General features: G+C 41.8%; 1 protein-coding gene across 1 annotated transcript in view; it reads left to right on the forward strand.

The window, feature by feature from the left end:
• CCDC85C (coiled-coil domain containing 85C) overlaps positions 1-16979 on the forward strand; it is a 112688-nt gene that overhangs the window by 69291 nt on the left and 26418 nt on the right. Inside the window, exon 3 of the mRNA XM_071426501.1 lies at positions 16708-16812. Within this exon, the coding sequence (XP_071282602.1) occupies positions 16708-16812 (105 nt within the window). The remainder of the gene's footprint in view (positions 1-16707; positions 16813-16979) is intronic.

Consider the following 16979-nt stretch of genomic DNA (forward strand, 5'->3'; position numbering starts at 1 on the left):
CCATATGGTTGTGTCTGACTGCCCATGTTAATGCACACTGGCTTTTGGTAAACATCCTGTGCAGGAAGAACACAATTCATAGACAGAATTGTGTTCTCCTTTTGTTAAAATTAAAAAAAATAAATAGAATTTGGTCTCCTTTTGTTAAAATTAAAAAAAATATAGGGAAAAAAAGTGAATCCTCTGTTAGTGTCTGTGTGTGTTTCAGAGAGGCATTAATGCCTCCCTGCAGAGCTCCTTGACCCACCTCTGCTCCTGGGGATGCCACCAGAGTCCAGCTCTGCCTGTCCTTGCTGTAGGGTTTTGCCTTCCTTGCCCATTTACATCGACTTTTATCTTGTTGAAAGAGGAGACTGTTGTCAAAGGACAGCCTTGGGAATAGTTGTGTGTGGTGCAGGCTCCCAGCTTTTATTTGAGATCTTACTTAAATCTGAACAGACTCTCTAAAGGGGCACTTTTTGCTTGCATCTCCCTTTCAAATTCTACTCCACGTGCCACTGTGCTTTTGATCACTCATGCTGCTTACCTGTCTTTATATAGCAATGTCAAGCAGTGAGAAGAAAACAGCCATTCTGGCTGGTATGTCCTCTGGATCCCCTGTGAAACACAGCAGTTGGTGTAAACAGGGGCAGCTCTGCTGCATTTAATAAGGCACTGTCTATTTAAACCATTGGAAAAGTTACCCTTTTTTACCTGTTCTTTGCATCCTTTCACTGCTTTTATGTTCCACCTTCCTGCGATTTTTAAAGATTTTTTCCTATACTTTGCTTCTTACTTCAAGCACTATGTTTCACTTAGTGAAACAGTAATTCTGTTCCAGATTTTTCCCAATTATAAGGGCTGGAAATAAAAAAACCCTGGTAATATTTTTTTAAATGCCTTTTTGCCAGTTTATGTTGTGCTGTTCTTTGCATTTCACCAGACTGGAGAATAGATGGTCCCAGGGTCACATTTTTAAAACATTCTCATTTAAAATAAACACACAAAAATAATAGAGAGCTCTATGTGTACTGAAATTTTAATAACATAATTTTGTCTTTTTTTTTTTTTCTGAAATACACATTTTGGCCTGACTCTGAGCTTTTTTAAGGATTACTCCTTTCTCCCAGCATACTCATTGGCATTACTAGCCATGAAAAAAACTCAGAGGGCACCAAAGGGTTAAACCCCAAAGGGTGCTCAACTCGCCAGCTTTGTAGTTGCTTCATGTATTAATTGATTGCTAATTTGATTTTAGGTCCCCCTGTCTTTCTCCCAAACTGTGGCTGAGCTGGTGTCTGGTGGCTTTAATTGGAGCTATTGACAGGCAGATGGGATGTGCATGGATTCAGGCATGGGCTCAGTGTGCCCTTGGCCCAGCTTTGTCCTGCCACAGCCAAGCACTTTACTCTGTCAGATCTGCCTTGGGAGGTCAAGAAGAAGTTGGTAATTAATGGTGAACATGAATAGGGTCTGCATAGCTGCATGGGTTTCTTGCATTGTTAGGATGAAACCCAGTTAATTTTGGGTTGTGCAGGGCTGCTTCAGGCTCATCAGCCCTTCACCTGCATGCTGCCCTGGGTGTGAAGGCTATGCCTTTTCCTCTACTGTCCTCAGGTGTCATCACCTTCTGGGCTGTATAATTACAAATATTTGAATCCAGGAGGGTGGGACATTACCTTAAAATAGCTCTGTGTTCTGGAGAAGGGCAGTCACATCCCCAGTGGCAGCAGGCACTGATGCCAGCCTGGCTGTGATGTGCTGTGCAGCCCCTGTGTGATGTCTCAATGGCTCTCCAAAAAGACCAGGATCCAACTTCTTTTAGATCACATTCAGGAAATAACTTTTCTTATTATAAGAGGGGGCTTAGCTGTCCTTAGGGCATCAGGACTGTTGAAGGACTACCATGGGCTGGCTGAACTCCCTGGGAATACTGAGCTGCATCACCTCCAGTCTGTCATACGACACACCCAGATCTGGATTTTTTTTCTCTTTTAATGAGAAAGATTAGGAAAATCTGTATAGACACAGGCTCACATGCATATGTACATATAGTTCCCCGCACTTTCCCACAGAGCATAATCCACTTACTGTGTTTTTACTTGCTTTGTCTGACTGGGAAGTGTTTAGCTGTTACCATGTGGATTTTGGGATAAGACTCTAGTCAGAAAGGATCCTGGCAAACTTTCTCCTGTTTTCAAAGTTGCCAGGTGATCCTGGCTGTTTGAACTCTGCAGTGCCAAACTGGCTTGTCAACACCAAAGTCACATTTCAGCTCGGCTTGGCTTTCTCCCTGGGAGTATTGACTTTGCAATAATATTTGCAGCCTGGTGTCAAGAAGTTCTATCACCAGTGTGCTGAGGGGTGATGAAACCTGACGTCCTAAGTAACAAAAAGTGCCTGTACATTAAGGGATTAACAAATCAGGGGTGGTTATGGAAGTCTTCCTGGCTCCCTTCCAACTGCTAAACATAGAGCTGAAATAGTGCTTCATCCAGAGAAACCTGAGAAGGCTGGTGCTGCAGAGGATATTTGCAAGCTTTATGGCTGGATTTATATTCCAGTGGCCAGTGACACAATACCCTTTTGCTGGCTGATGCATCCTGAGTGAGACTTGTTGCTTTATCTTCTTCAACATCTCTGGAGTGAAGCTATGCTGAGAGGTGGTGCCTTTGTAGCCCTTTCTGGAATCAAGATGTTGATTGCAGGGGTTTCTGAGCTTGAACTTTTTCTCCTGCTTCCCACATATCCTTTCTCTAGAAGCACTCAGAAGAAAGCCTCAGTGGGACAGGCAAAAGCTCCCCAGCCCATGCCTGGCAGCTGCTGTGCACTGTACATGTCACCTGAAGTACAGATGTGCTGGGGTTCACACTTCTGTTTTTCTAGTGACTTATTTGAACAGGTTAATGAAGAGAGCTTTTCTTGCTCTTGGGAATCAAGAAATACCATCTCACAAGCCACACTGCAGTGGGAGGAAAGCAAATGGAGATAAGGGTGTTACTATGATAGTCATATATGTGGGGGTTTTTGTTGTTTTGACTTTTGCTTTCTAGGGAAGGATATTATGTGCATTTCCAGTTGGAAAAAATATGCTTCTGACATTGCTAACCCATCAGTACTCATCACTGTCTCCATTTTCCTTTCTCTGAGGAGAAACAACCCCAGCTTTTACTTTTTTTACACAGTTTATGCTGTGATGCTTTGTTGGTGTGACCATGTCAGCTAGAAGGTCACACTCTTGGATGGCATCACTGTGCTGGCAAAGTCTCTGGCAGCAATTCTGGCACCCCACAACTTCTGTTGCCCTGGTTTATATTGTTTGGGCAGAGGTTGTAGCAAATGCCACTGCCAGAAAAGACCCCTCCATCCTGCTCTCCAGTACTGGTAGGTGTCTGTGGTGTAGCCACAGTGGCAAAGACCCCACAAAGCCTGGTGGGGATGGTGTGAACCTTTCTCCCAGGTGCAGCTGGTTTCTGGAAGTTTTAGTTTTGCAGTGTGAAGAAGATGAATGAAAGCTCTGAGAAACGTTGGGTGTTGGTTTCAGAGAGCTTCATGGGCAGCACTTCTGTAGCCTCACATTCTCCAGGGAAGACTTGCACTGTGCTCTGCTGAGTGCATGCATTTGGTCTGTGCAACATCACGTGGGTGAAGTCCTGATATTCCTCTGTGTCATTGTGGGAAATGCCCAGAAGAGCTGATGTTAACCTTTCTTTACTGGTGTCTGGTTGACCAGGCAAGGATACCTTCCATATTGCTAAGATACAATCCCTGAGGTGGGAGACCATATTTGCTTTCCATTCCTCTGAGCTAGAAGTGTCCAAGCACAAAATAAACCCCTTAAGCTCCTTCATGCTGCCCCTTGAACAAAGAGGAATTTTTAATTACACACTTTCCCCTTAAGGTTAGAGAGACCTGTATTTACAACATTTAGGAGCTCCAAAGGTCAGTTCTGGGTAGTTTCATAACTAGTGCATACATTATAGAGATAATAAGGGTAACAAACTTCTGGCCATTCTTTCACATTATTTTGCATTTTCAGCTCATTCTGTACACACACACTCTAGCTAAAACTGGAGTTTTTAGGCTGTGTGGGCTCATCACTTTTTTCTCTCCTTGTAACCAAGTACTGTGCACCATGGGCTGGCTGTCAGGACTCCTTTTGGTTTGTAGTCTCTGCTGAGCTGTGTCTACCTTTTCCCTTGAGAGCAGGAATGCCAGAGGCATTTTTCTATTCAGAGATGCTCAGGGCACATTACACAGCTTTGTTTCAAAACACCCAGCTTTATAGAAACCAGGTGCATTGGGCAGGTGAGGCTCCAAGTAACTGGACATTTGAAAATGAAGTCCTGGTGCCTCTTTCACAAGTCCCCTGGTGCAGAAACAAAAAATTCTTCTCTAGGGAGTGACAGCCCTTGAGATTTATGAGTATTTAATTAAAATTGCCAAATAGACTTCAGTAGCAGCACCTGACAGCAGTTCAGCCTGCTAGCTGCCTGGGATTTAGTGTTTCCTTGGAAGATCTTTAGAGCATCCCTACAAGTTCTTGAAAACTGTTCTTAGTCTCACTTTTAAGAAATTGCATGCTTTTCCTGAATTAAAAGGCTGCAGCTAAATGAGTTAATAAAATATTAACTAATTTAATGTAGGAATGGTAGATATTATTAACTCATTAGATAGTAGGCAATGCCTGATACACTGCTATTGAAACAGGGCTGAGGTGTTTGAGCAAGGAACTTCCATGGTCACAGCATCTGCAGGCTGCCACAATTCTTGGGCAAATTGGATTTTGGCACAACCATGCACTCAGCAGGCAGTTTCCAGCACATCCTTCTGAAAACAAGAGGGAAAATCTGGACCCCAGGGCCAAAAGGAGCCTGACAATCGTTAGCACTGCAAAGAACAAAGATGTAAATGCCATTCAGTGGAGAGAAATGCCATTCTGACCTCTTCCCAAGGAGGAGAAAAAGAAATTGCCCACAATGTGCTGGCTGGCTTCAGCAGAGTCAGAGTGCAATTTCCCCTGTTATTTTATTATCAGCCACTTCTGTGCCAAGTCTGCCATTAACAGTTCCTGCTTGCAGAGTTGCCTCTGGCTCTCAGAGGTGCTGTAAGGTCTCAGCATTTGGGCCTCTCTGTGAATTGGCTCTGGAGGTTTGTCTGAGGCCATGGCTTGTGCCAGGAGCACTGCACACACTCACCACGACAGGAACAAAATTACAAACCTGTCTGATTTCCCCAAAGCCTGCCTATTGTTTGTGTGTGAGGAGGATAAGTATAATTGCTTTAATTTAAGGTCTCACAAGGGAAATAGGATTTTTTTTTTGGTAATACAGAGCAACTCAGACATGAAAGTTTTCCAGGCAGTTGGTCTCCATTTAAATTCAGAATACTGAAGGGGATTTGCCCTCAGTTACTCTATTACCATTTTTAGTCAGTGTTTCAATGTTTAGCTGCATATTAATTTTAAGTAATGAAAAAGGAGATTCGTATTTGGGGTCACATCCAAATATTCCTTTCAAGTAAATGGTGAGAATTCCTACAGGACTCCATGCATTTTGGAGTACAACTCTTGAAGAAAGATTTTCAGAGACCTTCTCTCTTGAGACCAAAACTTTGATATAGTTTTGAGAATGCACTGCATTGCTTACATGTGTAAATGCAAAATATGATAACAGAATCCCTCAAATGTTGCTTCCTTAGTTGTGGAAGCAGAAACTTAAAAAAATAATCCAACATAGCATGCAAAGTCAATCAATCTCTGCTGTCATTATATTGCAAAAGTCCCACAGTGGTGTTTCCTTATTGCAAGAGTTTCATGCCTCCTTGATGTTTCTTGCAGGCACTGACTCTTCCTTCTTCACAAAGCAGCCACTTGTCTCCAGTTCCTCCTCAACCAACCAATCCACTCTTTTATAGCACTCTTCTTCTCTTTGGTTACAGCTGTGGCCTGTTAAAGTCAGGTCTGCTCCTTATCTTTAATAATTAGCCCAGCTGCAACTCCTTAGGGGTAAGATTACTTTCTATACTACCTTTATTTTCTTATATTCTATCCCCCTACAAATGTCCAAGTGTGTTCCATTTCACTTCTTCTATGAATTACAATAACAAGACTGATCTGACCAGTCTGCTATCCAATAAGTTGACTTGAGATGTAAGTAACAATATGTACTTATTGAATAAAATGTTTTTCCTCCCCAGATAAGAAATGCACACTTTTATAGGAGCAGTTCAAAATACCTTCAAGCCCTCTAAGATAGTGGAGTTCCTTCAGTTTACTTTGGACATCAGAGATTTGAGCTGCTACTTACCAAAATAAATATTCTCTGAATAAATATTTAGAAGTGCATTTATGCACTTCTGAAGTGCATGATCAGTGACAGAAATGAGCTTTTGCAACTTGTAATGAAATCTGGGTGGTGTACTGTGTGTTCTGGGGGTTATCACCTGTGGCATCCAGGGATTTTTATGAGAATGTAAATAGAGTTCCCTAAAAATCTAGGAAATATAATTCAAAAGATCTGGATCCAGAAGTCAACTAACAGATAGAAAGAGACATGCTGGGTTGATTCACTCTTACAAATTTGAGACCATCATATAATTTCTTGCAACTTAAAATTTTGGAAGGGCTGGAGCTGAATTTCAGTGTTAGAGAGTGTGTGAGAGAGATGCACACATGCAAAGCTCTGTCATGCCCCATTTGTTTCTGTTGTGGGTAAGCAAGAACATTGGGTTTAATGAGGCTCAGTTTAACCTCCAGCTGTGACATACAGGATTAGTCATATCCTGTGCTTAACCAGCTTTGTAATAATTTCACTAAATTCCACTTTTTATCTCTGTATGAGGACAGGGCCAGGGAAAAAGCTCTTAATTGCAGTTAGATCAGGCTATGAAGAAGCAGCTTTTTGTGTCTTTGATACATGTGGAGAAGTTCAAAGTACACAGAGTCTCAGTGATCTGTCCATCTAAGAAGTACTGAAAAATGTCTTGAGGGGAAACTATGCAATAACTGCAGAGGCTGAAAACCAGATTTTTTCAATGAGTAAAATGCCAAATTCAAGCCCAGATCAAGAAAGATTCAGAGTCTGACATCCGAAAACTACTTGGGCAACAATGGGAAGGATGTTAATCATTCATTGCTTTGAGAACAAAAAAGCCTCTTTACTCAAAACTGTAAGTTTATGACAAGACTTTCAGTTTTGTTTTGTTTTTCATGAAGCCAAAAATGTAAATCTAAATCTTAATAAGAGACTTTTAAAGAATATTCAGATTAACTCAAAAAGATTGAGACTGGCAGTAATTGATTCTCCCTGGCTGCTTGAGTCCTGGTTCAGCAGAGAGCTTGGAATATCTGAGTTCCTCCAGAGGGGAGAGATTTGGGTGCCCAGCATGAGCTGAATCCTGCAAGGGACCTTTGCTGCTTTATCAGGAGATGGTTCAGGACTTTGTTTATCTCATTCCCAACTCTGTTGTTTTATGGCATGTGGGGATTGCCTTGAGGGCAGCCCAGCAGCACTGCTGTGGCTGTGATTTTGGGAGGAGGGGCTGTGCTTCCCTGTAGCCTCCTTGCCTGGAGTGCAGCTGACAGGAGGAAATGAAAGGTGGCTCTGGGGGATGGTCCAGAGCTGTGCTTGAAACTACATCCATATCAACATCTACTTCCCTGGAGGAGCTGGGGCAGCATTCTGTAGTTTCTCTGCTGGCACGCCCAGTAAAGATGCTGATTTTGGTTCTAATGGGCCATGATGAGCTCTATTAATCTGTGACTCTGAAACTCCAGCCCTGCAAGCCACAGACCAGACCTGGGCTGCACCAAATGCCAGTGGCTATAGCTCCATTTGGCTTTGTTAACTATTGAGCTGCATTTCTGTTTGGGTTATAGGCTGTGATACTTGGATCTCTCAGCCATGCCAGCTCATATATCCTCCTGAGCAAAGCCTGCCAGTTGTGTGATTATAATTATATACTGCAATTTGGTTTGAACTGATTATCTGAGTCTCCTGTGAGTTATGGGCTTGATCTTTCTCTGCAGATTTAAAACAAGAGGACAAAAATTCAGACATTCTTGAATATTAGCAGTGTACTCAAGTTCCCTACCTCAGTTGCTACAGAGAATGGAGAGGTTTGAAACCTGCACTGCTTTTATATCCTGTACCCCACTGAGATGCTAATAAGTCTTTTTCCAAGAATGATTTTACATGGTAGAATCTGCTAAGCCTCTTACCGACTGTCTCCTGCCTTTCCCAAAGTTGTTAGCTCCCCCAACAATAGAGAATTCCAGCTGTCACCAATGCAGCCAGGTGAAATCTGGTTGCCCCTCCAGCTTCTTTGAACACAGATCATGATGTGAGGGGAAAGTCAGAGCCTAGGCAGAAGTGGGGATCCTCACCCCTGTGTTACATTTGTGAATGGCCACAATCCAGCCATGGCACAATGCCCAAATACATTTCCAATTCTACATGAAGTACTAAAAATGGCTGAGGCTGTGCTTGTGACCTCCTGGCTGAATACTGAAGAGGGAATCAGGAGAGTGGGTGTTTGACAGACCCTTATCCCCTAAAGCCTTTGTCACCAGTTCAAGTGATCCCCAGATGTGTTGCATGTACAACAGGGATATGAACCAGTGTAAAGGAATTTAATCTCTCCTGTTGCAGAAAGCTCATATTATTGCATGACATGGAGGATGTTAAATAGTTTTAATCTCATCCCTTAATTTTTTTTCCTTATTTGCAGAGTTCTTTCAAAATCAAATCTGTTGATTTTTTATTGCACTCTCATGTGTGGGATTTCCAACTTGCCTGATAAATGCTGCTGAAGCTAATGGGACTCTTCACATATACTTAAAGTCAGATATGTGCTATGCTGAGCTTATTTTTGCCTGAATGTCTTGTAGTGATAACTGCAATTACTGAACCTTAATTCAATTATTTGCTAGCTTCACACAGTGAAATTGCCCATCCCTCAGATTCCTGGTGCATGAGACACTAAAACATGGACTAATGAGATAAGGGGGAAATGTTTGTGCAAGGTTGTGTGATAGGGGATGTTCTCTGGGGCACAGGGCTGCCTGACAGGGCTAATCCCTCCTGGTGCTGAGAATCAGGGCCCATTGCCTGGTGCCCCTGTGAGAGCTGTGCAAGGCAGGTGCTTTGCACCACCTCCTGTGTGTTGAGATGTGTTTGTGCTTTGCTTTAGCTCAGTAAAATATCACTGCTCTGCCTTGGGCCAGCTCCTTGTTACAGGGTGTCACCATGATATTTTCTGAAAAATCCCTTCACCAGGATTTTTCTCCTGAGAAGCTTCAGAAAAGAAATGTAAACAATAATTATCTGATTGCTTGGAATGTGGCCTGGAGGTTGCTCACCAGCAGGTGCATCTTTGATTGGTTCCATGCAAAATGTTTTTAATCAATGACCAATCCCAGTCCAGCTGTGTCAGACTCTCTGGTCAGTCACGGGTTTTTATTATCATTCTTGTCTGGCCTCCTGATGTCTCTTTTCTCTATAGTTTAGTATAGTATTAGTATATATGATATGATATAATATAATATAATATAATATAATATAAGCCTTCTAAGAACTTGGAGTCAGAGTCTCATCTCTCACCCCATCCTGGGAACCCTCACAACACCACAACAACAGGGCTGTGTGCTCTGATAGTGCCTCTGACCTCTGCAGGTGTGCTGGAGTGTGGTAGCTGAGAAGAAGAGTGAGGTGATCAAGCTTTACCAGCTGTTTGGGGGGTTCACCATGCTCTGAATCTGGATAGTAAGGTATTAGTGTTTGTGCAGATGGGTTCCACAAGGCTTCATTCACGAATATAGGGAAAGGGGTTGAAGTTCAGATAATGATGTTGTCTTACCAAGTAACTCAATATTGACACCTGCATATAAGACCTTTGGTCACCTGTGGTAAAGATATGGGGTTTTTTTCAAGATAATAAAATAACTTTATTTGGGTTAAGTTTCCACATGTATAATGTTCTTCTGTTCCCTTCTAGCTGGCTGAGTGCAACAGCTTCCCAGGAAATTTCAGTAAGGCAGAGAGAGCTAATGTATCCACAAGCAGCTTTTTGGAACTGGGGGGCTGCCTTTAGTACTGCTGCTGATTGTTTAGGGCTCTGATTGCTTATTCTATTGCTTCACTTGCTAATGTTGGTGATTTCCATTTTTTAATCATCTGAATGCATAAATATGCCACTAATTTATTTTTATTTCTGCCCTGTTCTTGTGCAAAAGACATTGGTTAGTAATATCTGTGTTTTGGCCAAGTTCAAATCAATGCCATTTGCCTATGTGAAGAGAAGTGTGCACTTTCAGCTAAACTGCTACAGGAAATAACAGAAAAAGGTCTTGAGCTAAATCTTACATTTAATTACTCAGTTGCAAACAATGGGTTGTTGAGTGTCAAAATTGAGGCAGTTTCAATTACTGGAACAATTATGGTTTAGAGTATTGTTGCTGGTAGGTTAAGAATTTATATTACAGTGACAGACAAGTAATCCAGGTAATGGGCAGTGCAAGAGTCCATAAAGATGAAGGCAGCCTGACACAGTGGGCTGAAATAAAACCTTCTGCATTTTTTTTTCTCTTCACAAATGTATATAATCAAAAGCCAAGGTCTCAACAGAGTTTTCCATCTAACATCCAAGATTTATGGGTGAGACTAAAATCTGAAATAAGAGCAATTTTTTTTTTTAATATTGGCATTTTTTCCCATACAGAGAATTACCCAAATCATAATTCAGGATCATTATGGGCTTACATGGTCAGGGTGTGATGCCCTTGCCCTGTTGCTGAGGACCAAGTTCACTCTGATGTTTTTAAATGATGGCTGAAGGAAATCCTGTGCTTTGTAAAAGGGGAGGTAGCCACTGAGAAATGGAAATTGCTTGTCTGTCACAGGGCTGGGTGATGGTGAGGCATAATAATTTGTCCAAAGAAAATCTTCTAAGCTCGTGTCAATAAGGGCATGTTCTCTTGTCAATATTGAGTTCCTTGCAGTATTCCTTTCCATCTATTTGCATTTCATGCTGTTACATAATTTCTTCTAAAGTTGTGTTGAAAGCAGATATAATATTAATACATTTAAGAGGTGCAGTGTGTAATCCGCTGTCTCCTGAGCTTAGTGCAAGTGGGTCTGCATTGTAGGAAAATGAGGCTGATTATTATAAACCCTTGGAAATGACAGTCCTTTGGGAAGTCTGCTGTCAGTGACTCATGTATGCTTGATTCTCTGTTCTGGACACATTTTGCCATCCCTTTATACTCCCCAGAGGTAAACAGAAAGGGGCCTTCAGTTTGGTGCTTTGTTGTGTGTTTTTAAAAATGGCTTGTGAAAGAAGTCAGGAGAGAAAGTTTTCACAGTGCAGGAGGTTAGAAATGAGTTTCCAAGGGGTGGAGAGAGCTGTGGTCCTCAGGTGCCTGCAGCCTGTCCCTCCTTGCTCCTGCCTGCAGCTGGAGGATGCTCTTTGTCTCCAGCAGCTCTTTGTCACTTCTGCCAGGTCTCCAGGGCTGCCTCGGGTATGCTCAGGCACAGGATGCCCGTGTTTAGACACCCAAATGGCTCCCAAATGACCCCACAGCCCAGGGGGAGAAGGGAAGCTGTGACCCTTTGTGAAGGCTTTAATATTTCCACAGGGCACAGGGTCAAACTGATCATTTATGGTTAAATACTTTTTAAAATCTGTTTTCAGCCTTCATCTGTTAGAATTTATGTGAAAGGAGAAAAAAAGTGTTTTCAATTAAAGGCTACTTATGTAACAACCCTGTTTTGAATGCTAATTCATGAATTACTGGGAGCTGACAGTGCTGCTTTTTAATTTTCCACGGTCACTTCAGAACATAATTCTAATTGAAATCATTTTTTGCTAATCTCTCATAAATACTGAGAACTTTCTGTCAAGTAAATTTCTTTCTGTATTTAATTTATGTTAAGAACAGTCCATTTTGTTGCATCAAAGTATTTCAGAATTAAATATTTGTCTCCTTTTTTCTCCCTTCTAGCAGAAGTAATACTGAAGGGTAGCAGAAAAGATAATTTGTCTGACTTGTCTCTAAGTTTTCAACACTTTATCTTCATAGTTGGTCCAACATGGCCACAGCATTGATCTGACTTTACTGGACAGAAACGAAGAGGAAAATAAATGTTTCTTTGTAGTACTTTGACCTTAAAATACCACAAACACCATCCATCTTCTTGTGTTATTTGTGTTATTTTTCAATTGAATCACTCAGCACAGCAGGTCAAAAAGTCAGAGGCCACCATTTCTTCTCTTTGCTAGCAGGATAGAAAGCTTTGATAGGAACAAGTGTTTGCTGTTTTTTCATTGTTTTGTTTTGCCTTTTTTTTTTTAATGTAATTTTAGTCTTTGGTAAGCACCAAGACTTTAATTTCTATCTCAAGCATTTAAAATTATACATTATTTGTTATGGAAAATATCCATTTCCACCCATCAAATTGCTTGTTTTCTACACTGAAAAAAAGTTGGTTTTTCAGTCTATTTTTACTAAAAAACTTGGTTTGTTGGCTCTACTCTTTTCTCACTGGTGGGAATAGACAAAACTCCCTTCCCTGGTGGGAGGGACAGGCCTGTGTGCATTTGTTTCATAACAGGCTGGAAAGGTCTTGGGCTTTGGTCCAGTGGTATCTTCTGGGTCACTCTGAAGTCCTGCCCAGTTGAAAAATTGATCAATAACTGTTTTGTCATTTTTTGTGAGTGCTGAGGAGTGATTGTGTTGGAGTGACAGTGGTGGGGTGCCAGTGCTGGCCCTGTGTGGCTCAGGTTTGTGCTGCCAGGGGAAGGTGCTGGCTCTGCAGGCTTGTCCCTGTGCTCATCAGGAAGTGCTGAGCAGGACCAAGGGCAGGTCTTGCACTTTTGTACCACTGTGAAAGTCAGGACATGCTTGCTTTATCTTTTCTTTTTTTTTCTGTGAACTATGGATGAAATTAGGGTTTGAAAAATACTGACAGTAAGAGAGCAAGAGCCACTCTTGGAGCAGTCAGTGGCCAGTTGTTGGTGTTTGCTGGGGACTGGTGTGTGAGTCTCCTGAGCTCTCACTTGGTCTCCTTTGCTGTGTCCCTCCTTCTGTCTCTGCTCCTCAGCTCAGGAAACAGTTCCAATAAAAGTTCGACTGAGACTGCGTGCTGCCACAGAGTTTTAGTTCAGATGAAAATGATTCTGGTGATAAATTTCTTGAAACTCCAGAAATGTGAAGTGATTTTACCTGAAGGATAATTTATTATAGATATGTTGCCCTTTAGTTGAGATAATCTCCAGCAATGATGATGAACAGAGATGATCAGGGATTCTACTTTTAAAATGTCTTTCTGACTAGAAAAGCAATTTGGGATCCACTTACATCTCAGTAATGAAAATTGGGTAAGGTAATAAGAGATTTCATTTTGTGAGTGAATTGACAATGCAAATACCAGGATTTTTAATTTAGGTTTAAGTGGAGTAATGGCTACTCATTCTGATGCATCATTAGTCATATTGCTTTTTAATGAGGGATTCACTTTCTTTCCCTGGTTAGCTCCAACACTGATAGCAAAGCCCAAGGAATGTGCAAATGTTTAGGGAGGTCTGTTGAATATGTGTCACTGCAGCATTTTAATTTTAGAAAGGGAGAAAAAGCAGTTTTCTTTCTATGGTGTAAAAACACACATTTCCCTTTAGTACAGGGAAGATAAATAGTGCAGAGCTGTGATTGGTAGCCTATTGTAAAAAACCACAAGCAATAAAGTAAGATACATTCCCAAATAACTTCTAGAAAATATAGAAGGAAAATTGCATTGAGCGCAGGGCTCATGAAAGAGGCTTTATGACAGACAGTGGGAGGAAGAAGTTTATTCTGCCCATCTCTGACAGGGATGTCTTATAAATAATGGCAGGTGAAGACTCTTTTTGCACTAGCAAACCCACTCTCTGCTCCAAACACCTTGTTCCTCTTCTGGAGAGATCTCTGCTCAGCGTTTTTATTTCTTAGATGTCTTTTCTTTTTCTTGTCCTATTTTTTTTTCTCTTTTTCCTTTCTGTTCTTTAATTAAGAGCTTGTTTTAATGTTCATTGAACTCAGTGGGAATCTTTCCATCAAATTGAATGCATTAGGCCAGATTCATAATCAGCTGCCACTGAAACAACCTAACAATGGTTTTGTCACACGCTAGTGCAGTCTTAAATGGGATTTGCTTTAAAAAAAGCAATAGAACTAATCCATTATAAACACTTGTTAGAGCAGAGTTTTGACTGTATCTGTGTATTTACCAACACAATTTCAACCAATTTAAGCCAAATTGAAATCAGCGCAGACTTTTTCTCCAGGCAGGAGCATAGGGCAGTTAATTAAATTAATTTAAACTAGTGTGGGTTTAGTGACAGCAGTGGGATACTGGGTGTTGTCTGGACTTGGTTTGGTTGTCTCCCTTCCTTAGCTGGGAAAAGCATTTTGGCTTTCTGTGAGGACAAGCTATAATGTGATGAAACACGTGGGGAATCCAATGTAGACCAACCCATTTGGATTTTGGGGCAAACCAGCAAGTTTCTGGGATGCAAATGTCCAGCAAATCTCTCTTTCTAAGGCCTGTTTTTACATTTCTGGTGCCCCACGATTGTGTGCCATCTTGCAGGTCTCAGTGAGGTTTTCAGAAGTCTGAGTAACCCCTGGCCTCTAAACTGCTGAGGCCACACACTCTTCTGGAGCAGAGATTTGAGGGGATCTGCAACCCCTGGGGTCTCCAGCGCAAAGATACAACCTCACATTTTGGTTCTGCTGTTTTGTTCTGCTTTTCCCTTGGCCACACATCTGCCCCTTCATCCCAGATATCAGGGGAGAGTGCCTGAGCTGGCAGCCCAAAGCAGTGGGTGGCAGTGCCAGGACCTCTCCAGGAGGCTGCTGTGTCCCCACACACACGCAGGAGTGGAGAAGGGGTTGCACACAGCAGGGGTGTGGGAGCACAACCAGCCAAGGTGAAATCCTTCCAGGATAACCACCAAGAGACATCACATGCCTGGGACACTGCCAGTAAACTAAGAGTCTTCTTATCATCTTCAATTGTGACCTGCTAACCTTTCTTTGAAATCATATACCTCCCAGGAATAGTGGAAACTCGGTTTTGCAGCAGTCACTTTTCAGCTTCAGAAGGAGTTATCTCCTTCAGATCTCTCTCTTTCTGACTCTCTGTTGTGAAATGTGAAAGAAATACAGGCCACATCTTCTCTCTTCATAAATTCAGGGGAATCCCAGATATCTGATATGCTGAACTCATTCTCTATCACTTGACTCCATGTGAGACACTGCAGCTCCCAGCAGATTGGGTCACACAGGACTAGCATCCATTTCTCATTATGGCTTTCTTGAGAACTGCCCTTCTCTTCACAGCTTGTAAAAGGAAAGTTGATAGGGTGAGGCCTCCAGAATGGTTGTGAAAGCACTGGGTCACTGTAGAAGTTTTAACCTAAGAAAACAGCATTTTGAATTAAAGCCAAAGCTGAATATCAACTAAAACAGGCCATGTAGCTACAAGAAAATATATATGACACTGATAGAAAATAATGTATCCACTCAGAGTGCATTAATTCTTCTCTTTGAGCAGGAAATGGAAATGTTTCTGATGTTTCCAGAGATCTGTGCATGACAACAGTCTCCAAAGTCCTTGTTATGTTCAGGCCTTTGGGTTATTGTAAGGTTTTTACATACAATTGATACGATTTATGAGATTTCTTGTTAAATTTTATTGCCCCAATGATTTTTCTTTGGTTCTTTTGAAGTAGAAAACATAATTTCTGTAGCAAATGGCAGTTGAAAGTCTTAATAGAGCATAAAAATCTGAAAGGTCATGATTTCTAAACCTTAAAATAGAGGACAGTGCACTGCTTGATACTGCTAAAAATATGAAAAGTTAATGAGATGTTTATTGGTGATAAAGATAGAATCTTCTCCCAGACCTTTGATTTTGGCTGCTTGTGTATTGGCTTTTTCTGGGTGCACTTTTATAAATGAGAAACACTTCTCATTCTTCACATTTCAAGATCACAGAGAGTTAAAAACACAAGGCAGAAACTTTGTCCCAGGGTGATTTTTCAGTCCTCCTAACACCCAGTGCTCCTTCCCCTGTGAGTGCAGGCTGATGGTTGCATTTATCTGGTTTTTAGGGTCATGTTAACCACCTTCATTTATTTGACTATGTTTAAGACCTGTGGGTTCAAGCTTACAAATTTGTAACCAAATGAGAAACTATTCCTGTCAACACAAATTTTGCAAGCTTAGGTGAATGATAGTAGCACTGTTTACAAAGCCTTAATCTAGAAAATGTCTCTTGGTGTGGGTTTTTTGGGTGAGTTTTTTGGTTGGTTGGTTAGTTGGTTGGTTTGTTTGTTTGGGGTTTGTGGATTTTTTTGCTGATTTTAATTTAATCTGAAGTCTTAAAAATATTTTTTTATGTGCTTCTTAACAAATGTTTTTTTATTGAGCATGTAGGAACTTAGATAAAAATGCCTTCCTGCTGTATCACTTAATGTAGCAGACCTTGAACAGTTCACCTCCAGCTGCTTGCAGGTGTTTTCTCTAGGCCTAGAATGGAAAAAGCATTTTATTCCAGTGTTCACTGTCACTGTTGGTGCAGGGAGAATTAAAGAGGGGACAGATGTGGTCATGGGAAAAGCCAGGACATCAGGAAGGGCCCAGCTTTCTTTTCTGCCATTAACATGTCCTGTTTTCTGTTGTCTTTGCAGCAGTCCAGCACGGGGGACCTGCGGACTCTGAGGAAAGGATTGTCCCCGTACCACTCTGAGTCCCAGCTCTCCTCACTGCCGCAGTACCAGGACGCCCTGCAGAACGTAAGAGACATTTCCTCACCTGCACAGGCAGAGCCATGGCTGTCCCCAGGGTGGCCATGGCTGCAGGGGACAGGCTGCCCTGCAGTTGCTGGTTGTCCCAAGGAGTGCTGCTGCTCATGATTTTTTGGTTATCTGGTCAGCCAGGCTGGGATACATCCAATTACAGG

This window comes from Agelaius tricolor, unplaced genomic scaffold (assembly GCF_023055355.1).
Source record: "Agelaius tricolor isolate 1412-34295 unplaced genomic scaffold, bAgeTri1.0.p SCAF_5, whole genome shotgun sequence".
Lineage (NCBI taxonomy): Eukaryota > Metazoa > Chordata > Aves > Passeriformes > Icteridae > Agelaius > Agelaius tricolor.